The sequence below is a fragment of the Bombina bombina genome, unplaced genomic scaffold, assembly GCF_027579735.1.
Source record: "Bombina bombina isolate aBomBom1 unplaced genomic scaffold, aBomBom1.pri scaffold_521, whole genome shotgun sequence".
NCBI lineage: Eukaryota > Metazoa > Chordata > Amphibia > Anura > Bombinatoridae > Bombina > Bombina bombina.
Genome location: NW_026513123.1, coordinates 81,850 through 99,279, shown reverse-complemented (window position 1 = coordinate 99,279; position 17,430 = coordinate 81,850). Strand labels below are relative to the sequence as shown.

General features: G+C 40.9%; 1 protein-coding gene across 5 annotated transcripts in view; it reads right to left on the bottom strand.

The window, feature by feature from the left end:
- Nucleotides 1-1,481: 1,481 nt before the first annotated feature.
- Nucleotides 1,482-17,430, bottom strand: part of LOC128644716 (ribosomal RNA processing protein 1 homolog A) — a gene marked incomplete at its 5' end in the record, with an annotated part of 96,768 nt that continues 80,819 nt past the window's right edge. Inside the window, 5 exon segments of one of the 5 annotated variants that reach the window (XM_053697233.1) lie at nt 1,482-2,370; nt 2,608-2,674; nt 3,236-3,364; nt 3,707-3,811; nt 3,896-4,278. In XM_053697233.1, the coding sequence (XP_053553208.1) occupies nt 2,222-2,370; nt 2,608-2,674; nt 3,236-3,364; nt 3,707-3,811; nt 3,896-4,278 (833 nt within the window). 5 annotated transcript variants of the gene reach the window in all.

Sequence of the window (17,430 nt, the reverse complement as noted above, 5' to 3'; positions counted from 1 at the left end):
ATTCACAAAGGTTCTATCCCCTGTAGACACTGTAAAGTCTGCCAATATATGAACAAAAAAGACATGATTAAAGACAGATTTGACAAAATTTGGAAAATAAAAACGCATATTAATGGTCAAAGCACTGATGTGATATACTGTCTATCATGTTCATGTGACATTTATTATATTGGCATGACTACACCAAAATTGGGTACCAGAGTGACTGAGCATCTCAGTAATATACGTAATGCCCAGAAAGATAGACCTAGATAAGGGCAAACAAATTACTAGCGTCGCTAGGCATTTTCTCAGACACCATACAGGTAAACCTTCAACTTTTAAATGTTGGAGATTAGAACAACTTAAGTCAGGTATTAGAGGAGGGAATTGTGAAAAAATCCTACTTCAAAAGGAAACTAACTGTATTTTTAAGCTAAACACCGTCAAAATGGCAACACTTCGCTCCTATGTGATGAAGACGGAGGCGGGCCATAAAATCCACATGGGGAAGAAGCGCGCAATATCGCGCTTTGCCGAGACAAAGTAGTCAGAAAAGCTTAGGACCAAACAACGGAACCGCACCGTTTCTGCCCCAAACACGGAGCAAACCGCACACATAGGCGCCCCAAGTAAAAGTGCACTCACTAAATCTACCACTTCGGCTAGAAAATTCCCACATTAGCGTTGTGAAGCATAAATCCAAACATTGAGTCATTTTCTAATAAACTGAATGTAGATGATTATGTAAGAAAAATTTAATCTGAGCCTCTACAGAGAGTTAACTCCATTCTCCCTGAAGGAGATTAACCCTTAAGTTTCCGGTCACGTTAATGAAGTGCCTGTCCACTGCCAGTATATCCTTCATTAAGGATCTTTAGTCCCATATTAAGTGCAGATTCTATATTTTTCTTAAGCCCTTCAGCGCCAGCCTCCTAGCCCCAGAAGACAAAAGGCATTCACCTGCATATCTAGCTGTCCGGCAGGAAGACAGCTCACACAGCATGGAGGGATGCCACTCCCTACATAGACCTGTGAAAACAGAAAGAACAGAGTAAACCTAATCTGGCTTTCTATATCAGGGCAGCAACATGTTAGGAAAACGCAGCGAAGCCCACTCCACAAGTTCCTAACTGCTTAAAAGTCACCACTGCCCTACTGAAGAGACTAACGTGGAGTACGGCTAGACCCAATCTTGAGAAGATCAGAGCAAACCTACTCTGCCTTTCAAAATAATAAAATCTTGATTGAAGTGAAATAAATCCATTATCTTCAGACACCAAAACTTCACCTCCTCCTTGCATCGAAGGCAAAGCAAATGACTGGAGGTTGTGGGAAGGGAAGTGATACTTATAGCTTTGCTGTGGTGCTCTTTGTCTCCTCCTGCTGGCCAGGAGTGATATTCCCAACAGTAATTGATGAAGCCGTGGACTCACCATATCTTAGGAAAGAAAAAACGAAGAGAAGTCTTGTCTTACAATGTAATAAAAATAAAACGTTACTTAACACTTTGGACTTTTTATTTGATGACACAACCAGTTGACAAAAGGATGGAAAATACCAGTGGAGTCTGGGGCTGATCGGACGTACAAAATACTTGCTGCTACTAGCGCAGGGGGATATCGTCTGTTCCCCTTACAGATGATCTATGCATCTCAAGATGTAACGTTTATTGCAACTAACAAAACCCCAAACATCCGGCCCCAAAATAAGCAAATCTCTGCTATCCAAATGCCCTTTAAAGCATCAGAATTACACAGCAAAGCGAGAACCAGGAGCATTAACTCATGTAGCAGTCACACACACACCTCATTCACCCACACTATGATCCAAATAACACAGAGCTCAATATACACAGCACTCAACCAATGAGCATCTTCATATAAAACACGTAGCTCGCAATGGGCACCTCCATGAATACATATAGCTCTTTGGGTATACAATGCATCTTGTGTACAAGGGTTGCAGCTTCTGCGGATCTACGTTGACAAGGTTCTGGCTGGATAGAGAACTATGTACACAGAGCTTTATGAACAAGACACCTCATAATTAATGTATCGTATACACAACAATGTCCATATACAAATGTGCTCCGACCGATGCACAGCTCCACGTAGACAGCCCAAGGTAGTAAGCACTCCACAAAGTGCACTGACATCCGGCCAAGGCACACCCCACAGGTGGCTACACGTAGACTCTACTGAATCCACAGCAAAGGGGCAATCAGAGTCCAGCTAAGTAGTTAGAAGAAGTCTGCAGCTCTAGACCTGGAAACAGATCCAGGTGACGGAGTCTTCAGTACGCTGTGCTGTGGTCTCTGCTCAGGGTTAAAGGGTACACGGGACGAACCTGTAGGACTGACCAGGAGGCTGCGATCGGACCTCTTGAATTCTGTAGGAGACAAAGGACAGATATGAACAAAGGACAGATATGAACAAAGGACAGATATGAACAAAGGACAGATATGAACAAAGGACAGATATGAACAAAGGACAGATATGAACAAAGGACAGATATGAACAAAGGACAGATATGAACAAAGGACAGATATGAACAAAGGACAGATATGAACAAAGGACAGCGACAATATGAATTGACACCCTCCCCCACACACCTAGCTGTTCTTACCAGCAGTCATGTTTTTGTTCAGACTGAAGGTAACCTTTTTTGATGTGCAGGAAGTCTTAGAACGAATCTGGAAAAAGAAAGGTAAGATCAGGGAGGATGACAAGCACAGTGCTTATGGTTGGGGAAGTCATCGGCTGATCACCACTTACTGACAAGGGTTTGTGGAACAAGGCTGGTTAGGCTTCCTTGTAAGTTTTGGGCAGGTGATCACTACACATGGGAGACTTGGTTGGCAAATTACTAGATCATGTCAACCAATTGATGAGGATGACCTTGCACACAATGCCTGCTAATTACAATACACCCTTGTATCAGCACCTGTCTAGTGCCCTCACTGCCCAGTTCATTGCACTAGTTTTTCTTTCTGCACTACAGATACATGTATGTTTCTTCCACCCAATCAGCAAACACATTTCCCAGATTTTCACATATGGATAAAAACCAGACACACGATACAAATCAATAGTTTAATCACCTATTCTGACCACTTCCCAGAAGCTTGTACTCTCCTGCATATATTTACCTACCACAAAATATTCACCTGAACCTACCAGATAGGTTTCACAGTGCGTGGTGACCAGCTCTGTCAGCTAAAGAGTTAACCCACACACACACTCTTTGTTGTTACCTGTCCCACTCTTCCTTTTGCGTTTTTCACGTACACAGGTTTGGGATTCTGTGTCTTACAGAAGGTAACAAATGATGGATGTACTGTGGTCTTCAGCTTAGGTGATGGGTCTACGTATGTCACATTCTGCTGAAACACAAAGAGATAAATCAGTTACTACAAGGATAAAACAGTTACAATGAATCTTTCCAGGTCATGCCAAGATCAGTCAGTCTTTGTGATCTCAATTACACACAGGTATATAAACTGCTTGAGGGGGACGGGCTTATAAATGAGCTCTTCACCAGCCCGTCCCATCCCACAAAGACTTTCTACTAATAACAGTTGCCACCCTCGCCCCGCTTGCTGTTTGTAAAACAAGTCCCCACTCACTGCTCTCTCTGCAAATAACGTTCTTTGGCTGCCAGCCGCTATCACACTTTTATTCCCAGCTAGTAAATGCTGTTAAACATCTCAGTTCCTGGTTCTTACCTGGTCGGGTTTTCCTTTTGTTGTTCTCACATTTAAAATTTTGGGGCTGTCAGTCTTGGAATGAGTCACATTTTTCTGGGTAGTCAGTGTAGCCCTCAGCTTCTGCTGAAAAGAGCCAAATACTAATGAGAACCCACCACAAACTGTTTTTGTTCTCCCCCAGACATACTTCCTTCATCCTAGTTATACCTTGTTCCTATATTGCTCAAGGACCATCCTCCTCCTCATAAGCCCTCTTGTACGAAGCGGTAACACACTCAGGCACAATCTGATAAGACCTCCCCGCTTCCTCCTCTTTAACAACAGTTTCATGGACTGGGAATTAGACTCAGACATAGTTGATATCTGTGCAGAAAGGGCCATAGGAACTCTTGGCTCTTCTGAGCTGGTGCTATCTTCTGTATGTGTGATCGTCTGTGCATCACCATTTAATGCTGGCATCAGGGGTGTTTGTTTGCCCTTGTTCACCTTTGCCCTCTTCTTTTTGCGTTTCTTCTTGGAAGGGTTTGAGGTGTCCAATTTCTGAGGTTCCTTCTCACTCTCTAGAGGCTCAAAAACACTATAGGGAGCATCTGAGGAGGAAAAAAACATTTTAATCAAACTGTACTTTCTATATACTGGAACAGATCTCTAAGTAGAGCTTACAAAAGAACAATGTTCCCCATTAAAGAAGAATGGAGAGAAACCCTATGAGTCAACTTTTTAGGAGAGTATAACGGCCCCCCTAATCTAAACACCTCCATTGTTAGTAAAAGAAAAGGAGGTGAGCTTGGAGAGTGCTACTTAGAAAGATCAAGGTATGAAAATTACAGTGGCTATGATTTAACTTTCATTTTTCTTGGTTCACCCTAGCAGCCCTTTTGCCACAAATATGTACAAGACACTAGATCCCAAAAAGTATTTAACCCCTTAACGCCGTTAGGATGTTCCATGCCTTGCTAACCGAGCTCGGCTTTAGCGTCGTTAGGACAGCATGGAAAGTCCTAGCCGTTCTGCTGTACTGAAGCAGCTACGGCTGACTAACTAGGATCGTGGACTGGAGGGCGTGCCTAGTGTTAAAAATTTAAATCATGCGATTGCGTGATTTCAACGATGGGATCCATCATTGAAATCACGCGATCGCATGATTTAAATTTTTTTACTAATTTGTTTACATCTGAACTTTAGTTCGGATGTAACAAAATTAGTACAGGCAGGAAGGGGTTAAAAGACAAAATAATACAGAAGTGTTTCCATTGAAATAGGAGTACTCCACAGACAGACATTACAGAGACAAAAGTAGAAGATAATTTCCACTCCCCAAAAATATTAACTGTATTTAAGTCAATCTCAGAGATCCTTGATAATCGCTTTATTATTGTGGGCTAAAAAAGGAACATTACAGACTAAACAAAACAGTCTCCCTCACCTCTTTGCCTTTTTAGGGGTAGACATAAATTCAGTGATTTAGTTAACCTAAATAATGCCAAATAAGATGCTTAGCTGATAAATTAATTTAATTCATGATGGCGACAGTCCACGAGCCATCACATGTGGGAATTCCCCTCCTGCCCAAAATGAAAAGACAAAAAAAGACACCCAAAGCTTTCAACTCCTCCCACTTCCCATGATCCTCAGTCATACGTACATATAGCCAAGTAGATGTGGAAAAAAGAAAATGCAAGTAAGATAAGGGGGCAAAAGAAATACAAAACAAGTACTGCTGCCACCAGAAGAAAAAGGACAGGGCTCGTGGACTCTCACTATCACAAAAGAAATTTATCAGGTAAGCATAAATTTAGTTTTCTCTTATCAGATAGTGAGAGTTCACAATTACAAGTGAGAATCTCTACCCAAGCAATGGAGTCTACTAAAATCCCTGTGAATATTGGAGGATAAACATTACTTTACAGGCACTATGGTCCGTAGAAAACTCCAGCCACAGAAGATGCATACAAAGTGATACAACTTACAGTAAAAGTGTGTAAAGACGACCAAGTAGCTGCCTTACACATCTACTCAATATAAGACTCATTATGAAAGAAATGGCAACTGCTCTAGTAGAATTAGCAGTAATGTAGTTAAGGGGAGGACTATTTTTGTGAACACACCTCGTATGGTGACAGATTTTATCCGTGGTAAATTCACATAGCCAAGTTTTAAAGCAAACAGTTCAAAACACCAGGCCTATTCCATGAAAGAAATCCTTTTCCCCAGATACACCTTTGTAGTCTAGACAAGGCTTTTGGCCTAGTCAAAGGATACTCCCATATAGCCTGTGAAAGGCATATAATAGCCAGCACCCTAGCGAATTGGGAATAAAGGGGTAAAACATTGACTAGTCTCACCTAGTTGCAAAAATTGAGGTTATGATAGCTACGGTTGCCCTGTAGAAAATGGACTAATTTGTTGTAAATATAGGTTTCTATATACCTGTACATTTTCATCTTATCTCAACATATATATTTTGGTTCCTAGTAAACTCTCTGCAAAAATGGAGGAACATTCGGTGCTTAGTTCACTTAGTTGTAATCACTTATTTGAAATAATTTAGTGGTTTAACTATACATTATATAACATTTTAATGAGATTAAATAAAGCATCCAACCAAATAATGAAGAATAAGCAGCAACGGATGTGGTAAAATTAAAACTTAGCATTTATTAATGCAAACAAGTAAAACAGTCCATGGAGGGACAGAGGTACAACAGGAAAACACAGTATACGCGTTTCGGCTGCACGCCGTAATCACTACTGCTGAATAAAAGTTACATGCATACTCACTTAAAAAGGGTGTGCTTAGCCCTGATTGGTTAAGAGCTCAAATAAGGAAACTCCTTAAATGATATTGCAAGAGTACCTCTGTTCAATTAACAATATAAATACATATGTTAAAGTTAAATATATTATAACAGTTTAAACACACAATATATTATCTATGTTACACATCATACCAGCAATATTATAACAATCTAGAAACAACATTACTTGTAGTGTACCTAAAGAACATTTGCAAATGTCCAAACCATTAAGTCCAAAAGGGACTTTGGTGGAAAGTTTAAATATCCAAAGCATCTCACGTTTCTCAAGTAATCTTTGTCTATCCCCGCCCCTTTTAGGATGCGGTATAAAGTCAATGGCTTGCCATTTAAGAGAAGAAGCCTCTTTGTTATGTTTAATACAAAAATGTTGGACTATAGGTGAAGATGAATTCCCTACTCTGATCGTAGACAGGTGTTCCCTGATCCGCGTTAAAAGGTAGAAAAACCAAGAACAAAAAGCTGATGTCTCAATCTAATAAGGGATAGACAAAGATTACTTGAGAAACGTGAGATGCTGTGGATATTTAAACTTTCCACCAAAGTCCCTTTTGGACTTAAAGGGACACTGAACCCCAATTTTTTCTTTTGTAATTCAGAAAGAATATGCAATTGTAAGCAACTTTCTAATTTACTCCTATTATCAATTTTTCTTCGTTCTCTTGCTATCATTATTTGAAAAAGAAGGCATCTAAGCTTTTTTTTGGTTTCAGTACTCTGGACAGCACTTTTTTATTGGTGGATTGGTTGTTCACCAAAAATGGGCCGGCATCTAAACTTACATTCTTGCATTTCAAATAAAGATACCAAGAGAATGAAGAAAATTTGATAATAGGAGTAAATTAGAAAGTTGCTTAAAATTTCATGCTCAATCTGAATCACGAAAGAAATTTTTTGGGTACAGTGTCCCTTTAATGCCGAGTATGATTTAACCAATTATTGGGAGTAACTTATATATATATATATATATATATATATATATATATATATATATATATATATATATATATATATATACACATACACATACATATATATACATACACATACATGTGTGTAAATTATTAAACACCTTTATAGCAAGTTCAGTTCTTGTTTTTGATATACATACATGTATATATTTTTAAGCATATCTTTATATGGGGCTTATCCCTACTCTAATCATTTAATCACTTTCATTTTTCAACATACATACAAGTGTAACATTATAAACTTCATATATAGTTTATTGGCATTTGCAAATGTTCTGTAGGTACACTACAAGTAATGTTGTTTCTAGATTTTTATAATATTGCTGGTATGATGTGTAACATAGATAATATATTTTGTGTTTAAACTGTTATAATATATTTAACTTTAACATATGTATTTATATTGTTAATTGAACAGAGGTACTATTGCAATATCATTTAAGGAGTTTCCTTATTTGAGCTCTTAACCAATTAGGGCTAAGCACACCCTTTTTAAGTGAGTATGCATGTAACTTTTATTCAGCAGTAGTGATTACGGCGTGCAGCCGAAACGCGTATACTGTGTTTTCCTGTTGTACCTCTGTCCCTCCATGGACTGTTTTACTTGTTTGCATTAATAAATGCTAAGTTTTAATTTTACCACATCCGTTGCTGCTTATTCTTCATTATTTGGTTGGATGTCTTTTGCCCATTAAGCAGCAAAGCTTCCCCTGTGGCAGCCGTAGATATCGGCTTTGACTGAAGTTTCCTGACAAGCAACAGCAAGGGGAATCCGAGTACCTGCATTGGCATTGGTCCAGATTGATCAGCCGTAAGACAAGCCCCCTCTCTTCTCAGCGTCCCATTGGATCACATGGTGGAGTGGAAAACTTCCGGTTTCAGCGACTTTGGCGTGGACCGAAGCTGACGGAACAGCACAGCGTGTTGCGGTTTTTCCTCTCCTAATTATCTATGACGGAGCCTGGTCTTCGTGGGGACGTTTGGTGCTTGACCTGACAGCAAGAGTCTGTGATGGAGCCTGGTCTTCGCAGGGGCTATCTGGTAAGCCAGCAGGTACTTGGTGTCTACACGCCGCATACAGCTATGATGCTTTGATGTTTTTCTGCTTACTCTGAAGCATTTATTACTGACACTAGTTATAAGCAGAATACGTGTGGCATCAAACCTATAATTGCATTACTGGACATTTTGCTTGTTCTTTCATTGCTGTATTTGCTAGCTATTATCATTTTCCGGAGTTGTGGAGAACTCTCTTTGTTGATTGGAAACGTCTTTTTGATTTATTATAAGGTCATTAGCCATCGTATTAACTCCCTCCTCTTCCAGCATATTTCTGGTTATTTTTTTTTTTTTTATTAAATAAAGCATCACATTTAAAACCACACCACTCAAAAAGTCATGTGACCTTGAGAGAGAAGAGTCTATGAGGAAGCCTCCAAGGAGGGAATGAGGATACCTGAAACAGATACGCAAACCAAATCCTTTAAGAAAACGCAGGAGCAATAAGTATTGCTGAGGTTCGTTTCTGGCTATCATTCTGGATAGTAACACAAACAAAGGAAAGATGTAAATCAGGTTGAACGACCATGGAATCAGATTTGCCCAAGGATCCTGAGACATGACATAATACTGAGACCACTCCCCAGGGTGAAGAGAAGTTGACTGAGAAAGTCTGCCACCCAAAAGTTTACACTCTGAATATGGATAGCAGAAATCATGCAATGATAATGTTCTGACCGGCTGATGATGGGGGACACTTCCCTCATCTCTAAGGAACTGCAAATTTATCCCGGATGATTGTCAAAGGTCACTGCTGAGAGATTGTCTGACTGGAAATGCAGAAAACATTCCTATCTGAGGGCTGGCCAACTCTGAAGATTGCATAGAGTACCAAAATATTTATAGGTAACCCGTCTCCTGAGGAGACCAAACTACCTGTGATCTCAGAGACCTCCAGATTGCTCCTCAACCTAACAGGTTGGCATCTGTGGAAATTAGTACCCATACAGGTCAAAGAAAGGAGGCCCCCTGAAGACTGTCTTATCCTGTGATCTAACAGGGTCCTCAGACAAATCCTTGTAGTCCCCAATCCATTGATAGAGCATTTGTAATTGGAGGGTCCTCAGATGAAATCTGGCAAGTGGAACTGCATCTGAGGCAGCCACCATGAGACCCACAACCTCCATGCACTGAGCAGTAGAAGGGATAGGTTTCAGATGCAGAAGGGCACAGGCCTGTTGTAGCTCCAGTCTGCATTGATCTGTCATTGGCACAGGCAGTCACTGAATCACTTATGAACCTCAGATAAAGCACACAGGTCTGAGGAGTTACAGGCAGATGGAAAGAGGGATCCTGAACCTGAAAATTGTCCAAGTAAGATACTACAGACATCAGAGCTCCAAGCACTTTTGAAAACATAATTTATGTAAGAATTTACCTGATAAATTAATTTCCTTCATATTGGCAAGAGTCCATGAGCTAGTGACATATGGGATATACAATCCTACCAGGAGGGGCAAAGTTTCCCAAACCTCAAAATGCCTATAAATACACCCCTCACCACACCACAATTCAGTTTAACGAATAGCCAAGCAGTGTGGTGATAAAGAAAGGAGTAGAAAGCATCGACAAATGAAATTTGGAAATAATTGTGCTTTATACAAAAAATCATAACCACCATAAAAATGGTGGGCCTCATGGACTCTTGCCAATATGAAAAAATAATTTATCAGGTAAATTCTTACATAAATTATGTTTTCTTTCATGTAATTGGCAAGAGTCCATGAGCTAGTGACATATGGGATAGCAATACCCAAGATGTGGAACTCCACGCAAGAGTCACTAGAGAGGGAGGGATAAAAATAAAAACAGCCATTTTCGGCTGAAAAAAATTAATCCACAATCCAAAAAAATAAGTTTATTCTCATAAATGAAAGAAAAAACCCTCAAATCAAAAGCAGAAGAATCAAACTGAAACAGATGCCTGAACAACTTTTCTACCAAAAACTACTTATGAAGAAGCAAATACATCAAAATGGTAGAATTTAGTAAATGTATGCAAAGAGGACCAAGTTGCCGCTTTGCAAATCTGATCAACTGAAGCTTCATTCTTAAAAGCCCACGAAGTGGAGACTGATCTAGTAGAATGAGCTGTAATTCTCTGAGGCGGGGCCTGACCCGACTCCAAATAAGCTTGATGAATCAAAAGTTTCAACCAAGTAGTCAAGGAAATAGCAGAAGCCTTCTGACCTTTCCTAGGACCAGAAAATAAAACAAATAGACTGGAAGTCTTCCTGAAATTTTTAGTAGCTTCCACATAATATTTCAAAGCTCTTACCACATCCAAAGAATGTAAGTATCTTTCCAAAGAATTCTTAGGATTAGGACACAAGGAAGGGACATTTTCTCTACTAATGTTGTTAGAATTCACAACCTTAGGTAAAAATTACAACGAAGTCCGCAAAACTGCCTTATCCTGATGAAAAATCAGAAAAGGAGACTCACAAGAAAGAGCAGATAGCTCAGAAACTCTTCTAGCAGAAGAGATGGCCAAAAGGAACAACACTTTCCAAGAAAGTAGTTTAATGTCCAAAGAATGCATAGGCTCAAATGGAGAAGCCTGTAAAGCCTTCAAAACCAAATTAAGACTCCAAGGAGGAGAAATTGATTTAATGACAGGCTTAATACGAACTAAAGCCTGTATAAAACAGTGAATGTCAGGAAGTATAGCAATCTTTCTATGAAATAAAACAGAAAGAGCAGAGATTTGTCCCTTCAAGGAACTTGCAGACAAACCCTTATCCAAACCATCCTGAAGAAACTGTAAAATTCTAGGAATTCACTGAGTCAGAGAAACCTCTATGACTTAGTACTAAGCGTTCAAGTTCCATACCTTCAAATTTAATAATTTGAGATCCTGATGGAAAAACGGACCTTGAGACAGTAGGTCTGGCCTTAACGGAAGTGGCCAAGGTTGGCAACTGGACATCCGAACCAGATCTGCATACCAAAATCTGAGTGGCCATGCTGGAGCCACCAGCAACACAAATGATTGTTCCATGATGATTTTGGCGATCACTCTTGGAAGAAGAACTAGAGGCGGGAAAATGTAAGCAGGATGGTAACACCAAGGAAGTGTCAGCGCATCCACTGCTTCTGCCTGAACATCCCTGTACAGGTATCTAGGAAGTTTCTTGTATAGATGAGAGGCCATGAGATCTAACTCTGGAAGACCCCACATCTGAACAATCTGAGAAAACATCTGGATGGAAAGACCACTCCCCTGGATGTAAAGTCTAGTTATCCGTGCGATGAGCGTGGCTGCACCTGATCGTCTCTCATTGTATCTCCGCCTAGTTCCTGGTTCGGGTCTCACACTGACCCGTCAGATTATATGTCCGGAGCCCCAAATGGAGTCTGTCTGTCACCAATCACCAGGACCACTGGACTTAGCTACAACCTTACGTGCAAGGTGGTTATAGAAAGTTACTGTGCTTTTTTGTATACACTGTCTGGTGGGTGCTAATTTGTAACTGTGTGCGAGCTTGGGGCTTATGCTTATAAAGTGTGCACGCATATTTGCCTCAGGCGAATAGAATGTCTACGCACAAGAGGTTGATGTATGAGCACTGTATATAAGGCTTAAAGATATTCACTGTGTGTGCTTAGGGCTGTGTCTGATAATATCAAGTGTTTATAAACATGTTACTTCTCCTCCTTTGATATTTGTATTCACTATTCAGAACTTTGGTTTCCTTCTCTCCTGGTTTCAAATATCATCATGTCATGGTACTTATGTGTGTGCTCTGTGTACCATGCCAGTGCTGTGCTGCTCACCTTATGCTAAGGATAGACATGTAACTCAATAGAACAGGGGAGGGCTGTACATTTTTAGCAATTTTGGGCCGAAATTGGAATTGCACATTTTCGGTGGCCCAAATTTTGGTGCATCGCTAGTATTATTCTTTATTTAGTTCTGTGTAACAGAATCAGATTTAACTGTTTTTGTTTTGTTACCAATTATCAAAATAAAGTATAGTCCTAGAAAACTATTATTATATGCAAAACAGTAAGTCAAGTAATGAACTCAAACAGCAGCTCTAGGCTGGCATCAAATTTAAAATATGCTACACAATAATTTTGCCGAAAATAAAAGGCAAAAAAACCGAAAAACCGAAATAACAAAAAATGCTATTTTCGGCCGAAACTTTCTGCGGCCGAAATTTCGGTGCATCTCTACGTCCAAATAAGGAAAGACCGCAATACCCTGTTCTCTGATTACAGAGAGTAGGGCACCTAGAACCTTTGAAAAGATTCTTGGAGCTGTTGCTAGGCCAAATGGAAGAGTAACAAATTGGTAATGCTTGTCTATAAAAGAGAATCTCAGGAACTGATAATGTTATGGATGAATCGGAATATGAAGGTATGCATCCTGCAAGTCTATTGTAGACACATAATGTCCTTGATGAACAAAAGGCAGAATAGTCCTTATAGTCACCATCTTGAAAGTTGGTACTCTTACATAACGATTCAAAATTTTCAGATCCAGAACTGGTCTGAATGAATTTTCCTTCTTTGGGACAATGAATAGATTTGAATAAAAACCCCAGACCTTGTTCCTGAAAAGGAACTGGCATGATTACCCCTGAAGACTCCAGGTCTGAAACACACTCCAGGAAAGCCTAAGCTTTTACTGGATTTACTGGGATACGTGACAGAAAAAATCTTCTCACAGGAGGTCTTACTCTGAATCCTATTCAATACCCTTGAGAGAGAATGCTCCGAATCCATTGATTTTGGACAGAATTTATCCAAATATCCTTGAAAAACCTTAATCTGCCCCCTACCAGCTGAGCTGGAATGAGGGCCGCACCTTCATGCGGATTTAGGGGCTGACTTTGGTTCTTAAATGGCTTGGATTTATTCCATTTTGAGGAAGGCTTCCAATTGGAAACAGATTCCTTGGGGGAAGGATTAGATTTTTGTTCCTTATTCTGACGAAAGGAATGAAAATGGTTAGAAGCCTTAGATTTACCCTTAGGTTTCTTATCCTGAGGCAAAAAAACTCCCTTTCCCCCAGTAACAGTTGAAATAATAGAATCCAACTGAGAACCAAATAAATTATTGTCTTGGAAAGAAAGATAGTAATCTAGATTTAGATGTCATATCAGCATTCCAAGATTTAAGCCACAAAGCTCTTCTAGCTAATATAGCTAAAGACATGGATCTAACATCAATTTTGATATCAAAAATTGCATCGCAAATAAAATGATTAGCATATTGCAGTAAGCGAATAATGCTAGATATGTCAGAATCCAATTCTTGTTGCGCTAAATTTTCCAACCAGAAAGTTGATGCAGCCGCAACATCAGCCAAAGAAATTGCAGGTCTGAGAAGATGACCTGAATATAAATAGGCTTTCCTTAGATAAGATTCAAGCTTCCTAGCTAAAGGATCCTTAAAGGAAGTACTATCTTCCATAGGAATAGTGGTACGTTTAGCAAGAGTAGAAATAGCCCCATCAACTTTGGGGATTTTTTCCCAAAACTCTATAGAATTTGCTTTTTAAACCTTGAAGAAGGAATAAAAGAAGTACCTGGCTTATTCCATTCCTTAGAAATCATATCAGAAATAGCCTCAGGAATAGGAAAATCCCCTGGAGAAACCACAGGAGGTTTAAAAACAGCATTTAAACGATTATTAGACTGAAAGTCAAGAGGACTGGTTACCTCAATAGCCAAAGTAATTAACACTTCTCTTAATAAAGAATGCATATACTCTATTTTAAATAAGTAGATTTGTCAGTGTCAATGTCTGAGGAAGGATCTTCTGTATCAGATAGATCCTCATCAGAGGAGGATAAATTATTATGTTGTTGGTCATTTGAAATTTCATCAACTGAATGAGAAGTCTTAAGACCTTTTACGATTATTAGAAGGTGGAAATGCAGACAAAGCCTTCTGGATAGAATCAGAAACAAATTCTTTAAAATTCATAGGTATATCATGTACATTAGAAGTTGAAGGAACTGCAACCGGCAATGTACTATTACTGATGGACACACTATCTGCATGTAAAAGTTTATCATGACAACTATTACAAATGGCATTCGGAGAAATAATTTCCACTATCTTACAACAAATGCACTTAGTTTTGGTAGAACTGATGTTAGGCAACAAAGTTCCAGCAGATACTTCTGAGGCAGGATCAGATTGAGACATCTTGCAAAATGTAAAAGAAAAAAAAACATATAAAGCAAAATTATCAATTTCCTTATATGACAGTTTCAGGAATGGGAAAAAAAATGCAAATAGCCTAGCCCTCTGATAGAGAAAAAGCAAGAGGCAAACATCAATGGGGTATTAAAATATTGAAAAAGTTTGGCGCCAAGTATGACGCACAACATAACTGAAAACTTTTTGGCGTCAACTGTTACGGTACCAACAGGATACCAAGGGTTAATACCAGATGAACAATGTCCTGAATAGGGGATCAGCAACTCACAACCCAACCAGTTCCCCCTCAAACATGAGACCAGGCTCCACATTGAAGGTAAAAACAGAATGTGCTTTATTGAAGGCCATATGCCCAGTATTTATGCAGGTCTGACCCCAGATGGAGGGTTGAAAGAATATTGTACATTAGATAGAGGGAAAACGCCCTTTGACATGATACAATAGAATTACATTACTTGAGCAGATAAACAATTTAGACATAAGAAAAGAATGCAGTCCTTCTTATCACCTAGCAGTGAATGCTTATCACATAAACTTAATTACAGTACACAATAGCTGCTGCCAGGACCTGTCTTTAGAAAATAGCTTCTTAAAGCTGAACAAAGTTAACTCTTTCAGTACTGACAGAAGGGTCTGTCACATAGCTCCCCCCTTGTGGAACACTCCGGCAGACCCGGCTTGACCCTTTGGCGGTCAACCTGGGGATGACCGGACTAGGAGGTGGTAGGCATGTCAGTTTGCCGGGGCAATCCATCTGTATTCCCGTTATGAGAGAGAATTCCTGCCCGTATAAATAAGGGTTCAACTTCTTCAGTGCCCAGACTAGGGCTAAACAGTCCCTCAAAATCTCATCAGCTTCTTTACGAGTTTTTTGTACCTGCTCTTTATAGGTATCCACAATCCCTTCATACTGACATAGGGTGCCCTTGAGTTGCTGCACCTCACTATGAGCCAGCGTCGGCTTCTCCTCCAGTGTCGCTAAGTTTGTCTTTAATGTTTCATGTTCCACTCTCAAGCTGGTGTTTTCTGCAGTCTGTCGGTGCAGCTTGTCTAGCAGATATTCCCGTTCTAAAACGTGCTTTTTCCTCTGCGCTCCTCTTCTCTCCCGCTAGTACTGTTACGTGATTGTTTAACGTGACCATTTTATTCTCTACTTGACTCTTCTCCTTCATCAGCGCATTGTAACAGGACTTCCACGTATCAATAGCAGATAGAGATTTACTGAGCTCAGCGTCCTGGGGCTTAGCAGCAGGTGGGTCAGTCTCTGCTGCACGGATCTGGGCACGGGTAGTCACAGGGTTAACATCAGTGGGACCCATGGGAGCATAGGCAGAAACAAGGGGGGCCAAGTTATTTCCAAGGAGAACATCAGCAGGTAAGTCCTTCTTGACCCCCACATTCACAGGTCTAGCGCCCCCTCCCCAATCCAAATGTACCTGGGCAACAGGTAGGCGGAACACAGCGCCCCCTGCTACCCTCACAGCCACAGTGTCTCCAGTGTGCTGTTTCTCAGACACCAAGTTCTTTTGAAGCAAGGTCATGGTAGCACCAGTATCCCGTAGACCACTGACCTCCTTCCCATTCACTTTAACCAGTTGCCGGTTATTCCGGTGGGCAGCTTGCACGGGGTCTGCTTCATGTAGGATGCCCCAGCATTCTTGCTCTTCTACGTAGTGGGCCGCAGGCTGAGGGTTACGTGGGATTCCGCCGGCGGGTCTTCTCCAGGACTGTGCTTGGTTCGCTGCGTTTAGGGGACACTCTGGTCTTTTGTGCCCTAGTTGCTTACATCCAAAGCACCGAATAGGTTGTGAGTAGCCCCACGAATTGAACCGGGCTCTCTGAGGGTAGTTCGTGGCCGGAGGCCGTGTGGTATAGCGGTGCGCCGGGGGTTGGTAACTGGCAGCTGCTGGGGTGACTAGGGGTCTGTACTCCACTCTAGCAGGGGGCTTAGTGGTAGCAGTATCCAGTTTGCATGCAGGGTGGAGGGTTTACGGTCCCGAACCCACTCTCTAACTCCTGCTGATAACTTGTCAAAGCAATGTTCCAACAGGAATAGCTGCAGCACCTCTTGCCCAGATACGGCTTGGCACCCCGCCATCCAGTAAGATGCTGTGCGGTGCACCTTACATGCCCACTCAACGTAGGAATCACCAGCCAATTTAACAGTGTCTCTGAACCGCCTCCGGTATGTCTCCGGTGTAACCGCATACCTGGAGAGCAGAGCCTCTTTTACAGTATTATAATCCCTGACTTCCTCATCTGGAATGGCCCGAAAAGCCTCACTGGCCCGCCCGGATAATTTTCCGGATAATATCGTGACCCAGTCCTCTGCGGGTACCTTGTGTAGTGCACATTGCCTCTCAAAATCCGCAAGGTACCCATCAATCTCTCCTTCTGTTTCCAGGAAGTTTTTAAAAGCTGCAAAATTTACTTTTCCCTTTTCCACTGGGGTTGCTGTGACTTGGGCTGCTGCAGCGCCGCTTTGGCGAAGTAGGTTGGCCTCCACAGCTGCTATGACCCGGTCGATAATTTCCGCAGATGGGTTGGGGCCATAATGTGCCAGTCTTATTTTAACCGCCCGATCAAAGCTTGCTTCTTCGGGGGTTCTGTCTGATATGCTGGGCCCATTGGTTCCTTCGGTCCCTGGTACTCCTTCCACCTTAGTCAGTATTGTAACAGTCCCCCTCTTCCTGAGGTTACTGGCTTGTGTAGTTGCTCTT